The following is a 5,341-nucleotide window of genomic DNA, read 5'->3' as shown; positions in this document are numbered from 1 at the left end:
AATAAAATGTGTATTAATTGTCTGTTTGTACATAAATGTTTGTCCCTGACTGCTTTGTTTTAAGCACTTTGAGTTGCTTTTGTCTGAAAAGTGTCATAAATAAAAATGTTTAATTTGGTTACTGTTTTACCCCCAAAGTTCCAGATTTTTAGTTGAACTTCCAGCATCCCAGTCCAATAATGGTACAGCTGAGTGGTCAACGTCCAGAAGTTAAATAAAAATTATAAGTTTACTCAAAGCTGAAAATGTATAATCAACATTTCAGAGTGATACAAATAAAAACTGTTCTGCAGTGTGATGGCCGTACCTACAGCCCCACATTTAAAGGCGGTAACCCCCACTACACCAACACATTTCATTTATGTTAGTTTGAGTTAACACTGTTTATATTTGGTTTAAATTAGGTTGAAATGCTTTAGTTCCCTTTTGTTAGCCCGCACATTGGAGCACTACTGTATTTTCAATTCTGTTTAAGTTTGTGTATTTAACATATGTTTTTCTCTTAATGGTGCTGGGGGGAACATGATGAACGCTGGGGGGCAGCAGTGAGCTCAACAGGCAGAAGCCAGGGAGCAGGAAGTGCCATGGGCCCAGACCAAGTTAGCTCCTTCCGGAGGGGAGATTAATGGCCTTCATATCGTTAAACATTTAGTTTTGTTGTTACGATTTTGATTAGTTTGATTTCTTGTAGTATTTTTGAATCATTCTTGTGTTAAGTAATAATGAGCTAACTGTTTAGGTTTTGTCTAATTGTTTAATGTATTTGTTTAGTATTTGTCAACCCCTCTTGAGTTTTAGAACTGGTCTGATCAGCCACTATTTAGGTACCCCTTTGTTTCCTGTTTGTTAGGTCAGGTTAGTTGTTTTGTTAGGTCAGTTTGGTTCTTGTGTTAGTTTGGTTTCTTTTGAGTTACATGTTAAACAGTTAGTTTAAAGTTTCTGAGTTATTGTTATACTTTTGTTTAGTTTTGTTCATTTGACCTCTTTTAAGGGCCCAAACTTTTTGTGTGAGTATTCTTTTGGGTAAATAAAACCCGCTCTTGTTTTGAAACCAACTGTGTCCTTGCCTTGTACCAGCAATGAAAGTCGATCAAGCCTTGAAAGTCACTGCTACCAGTTTCCACAAGTATCCCAACTTTTCTAGCTAACTTTTAACTATTACTGTACATACAGCAATATTTTATCATATAGCTTAAGTAAAGGGAAAAAGGAGCTGCATCAGCTTCAAACATCCACATTTAGACTCATACAACCTGATTAGAAGAAGCTGACATGCTGTCATTACTCATGCTGCTCGTCTGAGGATTGTTAGACATTTTACAGCAACACAGTGAGGCCAAAAACTTGTCCATGACACTTTTCCGGATTAAAATATACATAACCAAGTCTGCAAGAGGACTGAAGATAAGCAAAGTGAAAGCCGCGTTGTAGAAACTCTGGTTACATCTGTGTTTGCCTGCTAAAAACCAAATGATGCTGGGCAGGAACAGGAGCATGTAAATAAACAGCAGCACAACCAGAATGGCCACAATTCTTCGTTTTTCATCAGCAGGGACGCTGCGAGCTGCAGACAGGGCTTTAATGGTCCCAACCAGGAAGAAGATGAACAGGGGGAGGGGCAGGAGGAGGAAGACCCCACAAATGGTGACTATAACTGGAAAATTAGCCTTGAAATAGAGAGGGAGGGCATAAATCCAGGGGATGGCCCAGACCATGACGCAGACCACCACAGAGGTGTTGATGTTTCTTCAGAATCTGTACCACAGTGGCTGGGTGATGGCCAAATATTTGCACAGTTTATGTAGCATGTAGCACACTGCACATTATGTACATAGATTACTTTACTTACTTATATTTTACCTATAGTTTATATTTATGTTTACTCTTTTGCATGCTCTTCTTAAATGAGTCTTTTCTATATACTTTGAATATTTATGGCATTTGGTGTGGACGGCAAAGTAAGAATTTCACTGTACAGGGAAACCTGTTTCCTTACTGTGCATGTGACAATAAACACTTTGAATCTTGAATCTTGAAATACCTGCAATAACAGAGAGGAACATCAGACTTATGTCATAATAAAATCATCAGGGACAGTATGAACAGAAATCATACCTTTCTAGGGAAACACAAACCATGGATCCAATGCTGGAAATCAGACCAAAGAAGTAGATAAATCTGGCAGCATCTGATTGGGTGGTGAGGAAAACAGCCATGCAGCAGAGCTGAAGTGGATCAGAAATCAGAAGGTTGGTGATGTAGACTGGAGCTACATGATCCTTTCGCACCTGCAGCAAAACATTTATAAAAGGAAATAAAACTTCTATAATATATACTGAACTTTACCTCCTAAATGCGACTATAAAATGGCATCGGTGGCATTGCTCAGAAACAACATGTACAAATGGTGGTTCAGTAACTTCCCTTCTGGGTGCTCAGAACAACGTGGGTGAGAAGATGTTGGTCATATTGTGATGGAAATTATTGTGTGAGCTTGGCCTAAATTTTATTAGAGCTGTCATAATTTGAAAACATAATTGTAATGCTTAGGATATGATGATCATGTGGCTTTTCATCCTCATGTGGCCCCTTCACACTAAAAACGAAACTTACAGACACTGGCCAGATCTCTTTGTAGCTTCTCCTTTCCCCGTCTACCCAGGGTGAAGTAAGGGACAAAAGATCATGAACTGTCTCAAAGTGTGTCTAGTTTCATTTTATGTAAAACTCTCTCCAAATAGTTCCACTTTACGAAGAACTCTCTCTAAAAGTTGCCCTAGCAACAGCTATTGATAGATATCTCCATCAAGTCATGATGATGATGATGACAGTTGGTAAAGGCGTGATCAGAAATCTATATAACTTTGTGACACTTCCTTGTTTGCTCAGAGAGAGCTCTCTGCATGCTTGACTGCATAATTTTTTTATATTTGTCTTTGCTATAATAAACTTGTAAAAGACAGTTTGAATCGGCATCATTTTTGATTCTCCCCACGAAGATTTTTTCCAGCACAATTTGGGGGCTTGTCCGGGATTCCAAGTGAGTCCGCCGGTGTCGGGGACCGCAGGGCTGATCACCTGAACCACAACTGTTCATCCTCAAACCTCACGCAGACAAAGGAGTGACGAGGACCACGGTCTTCGATTCTGGTCGACTGCGCTGGAATCAACGGACTCCAGTCCGGAAAAATCGGGTGAGAAGTATTATTGCCAAATTTTATTTTAGATTTAATAACAATTAATTTAAAACTGGAAAGACAGAATTTAGAGGATTTAAGGAAATCTGAATTAGAACAAATTTCTAAATGTACTGAAGGAGTTCAAATCTTCTTGGTGCTTTGGTCAACTGCCTTTATTTTGTTAATGATTGCTGTTCTTCACTTCTTATAAGACCTTTTGTGTAAATAAGAATAGGGAAAGGTGTGTGAATGCCAGAACATTACTGAATGTGAATGAACAAGGATGATGGAAACCTAGCAGTGATAACACAAATCATCCCTCTGTGAAATCACTGAAAGTGGTTCTGGATTTTAGCCATAAAGTTTTGGTGTCAGAAAATCGAGCTAGTTCGATTTTCAAAAACCAGGTACTCGGGACACAGCGTGCCATATTTCCTAGTTGGCCAAAACTAAGAATAAATTAAGACCTGTGAAGTTTTTTTAAACTAAGATCAGGCAAATAAGTCCTGTGAAGTATTTTACTAAGTATTATTACTGAGACCAGGCCAGAAATCCAGTGAGTTCCGGCGTGGACAAGATCTGGTGACTAGGGAAAGGAATAAAATGAAGTCTTGTGAACCGTGGGTAACGGTGAGACCAAGCAGGGAAAAGTCCTTTGAGTCAGACGTGACAAGATAAGGTATAATGGGTAATTCAGGAGGAAAAGAACAGCAACATGACAAACCTGTGTCAAACCTTATGAATTTCATGAAAGCAAAGTATGGTGATGACTGCTGTAAATATGTCTATGTGTGGTGTGAAAAGTTCGGATTTCCTGATGGAGGTTCAGTGAGCCAAAATCAGCTAAAAATCCTGGTAAATGATCCATGATAACACCAGTATTTATGACATTGGTCATAAAAAATAAAAAAATCTTAATGACTACTATATTGCTAAGCAACCTGTTTTGACCTGGAACTTATGACTTCACTTTCTGTTAAACTTTAGACCAATCAGAGAGCTTAGATTAACGGTAATGTCCAAAGGAGCAGCCAAAGATCAACAAGTGAGCAGAACTTTCTATATGTGTCTGAAAAGAAGAAAAATAATGCTCCTCTATGGCTGGAATGAAGTCAAGAAGACGTTTCTGGAGCCGAGTTGGAGTTGGTTTTTGAGGATAGTAGGTAAATAGTAGCAAAAACTAAGAGGGGCTGAGCTTCTGCATGTATTTTACATTAAACCAACAAAAAACAAAAAAGGCCAACCAAAAATATTAAAATTAGGCTGGAGTTGTAATGGTTGTTCCTGTGGAAATGCATGGAAAATATGACTGTTTCTGTGTTACTTTAATCCACTGGAGAGATGATATGCACCACTTTATGTCAAAAAGTGATTTATGACCCGCAGTTGTACAACTTCATGTCAAAATTGATTTATGACCCCTACTGATGACATGATTCATGATGGTGGGGTGGGGGGGTGCCCGTCGTTCAACAGCCGGTATTGTTCAATCAGAAGCTGCCACGTCATCGCTCGAAGTCCCTCCCTACCTCCCTATCCAGAAGTCCGTCCCCCTCCTAGAGAGCAGAAGTCCCTTCTTAACTGGGCAGTGCGTCATCCTCCGAAGCCCCTCCTGCCCTCTTAGAGGGCGGAAACGTCGTCAATCCGGAAGCCGCGTCACTGCCAGGATCCCCGCCTCTTCCGTGGTTTTAGAGCCAATGAAGTGCGGGTGGGTCCGGCGAGGGCATGTTGGGGCATGTCTGGGGAAAAAACACTGAAAATAAGAAGATAAGCTGTTTCTCTACAGAAGAGAAGTACGGAGAGGGGAAAAAAATGGAGAGAAGACGCGCAAGCGAGGCTGTTAGCGGAGGCTGTTAGCGGAGGCGAAGTAGTTCCTGACACGGGCAACGATTAGTTACCAAGGCGCATCAGGCCGAACAGTACTCCGCCAGTGATCAGCGAGACTGCTGTAACCATCTATAAATCGGCGCGTTCGCTACCCAGAGCTCCAGTAAAGAGAGTTGTGTATTACCAGAGGGTCCAGATGCCTTCAACCAAGTCTCTGCGTGACGAATGGTCTCTAGTTCCCTACGGAGTGAGTGGTCGATGGGGGTACGTGTTCAAGTATGAGATGGGAGAGCTCTGTATCTACCAGGTGGATGGGAGTGAAACTTTCAGAACCT

The 5,341-nt window shown here is 40.7% G+C and overlaps 1 protein-coding gene across 1 annotated transcript; it reads right to left on the bottom strand.

Moving 5' to 3' along the window:
* Nucleotides 1–1,244: 1,244 nt before the first annotated feature.
* LOC121655403 (mas-related G-protein coupled receptor member X1-like) lies at nt 1,245–5,135 on the bottom strand. Its single transcript, XM_042010014.1, is given in 3 exon segments — nt 1,245–1,788; nt 2,116–2,288; nt 5,103–5,135. Coding segments are annotated over 3 exon segments (750 nt in total).
* Nucleotides 5,136–5,341: the final 206 nt, after the last annotated feature.

The sequence above is a fragment of the Melanotaenia boesemani genome, chromosome 16 (genome assembly GCF_017639745.1).
Source record: "Melanotaenia boesemani isolate fMelBoe1 chromosome 16, fMelBoe1.pri, whole genome shotgun sequence".
In the NCBI taxonomy this organism is placed as follows: Eukaryota; Metazoa; Chordata; class Actinopteri; order Atheriniformes; family Melanotaeniidae; genus Melanotaenia; species Melanotaenia boesemani.
The sequence above is the reverse complement of the archived record's forward strand: the minus strand, read 5'-3'. Positions and strand labels throughout refer to the sequence as shown.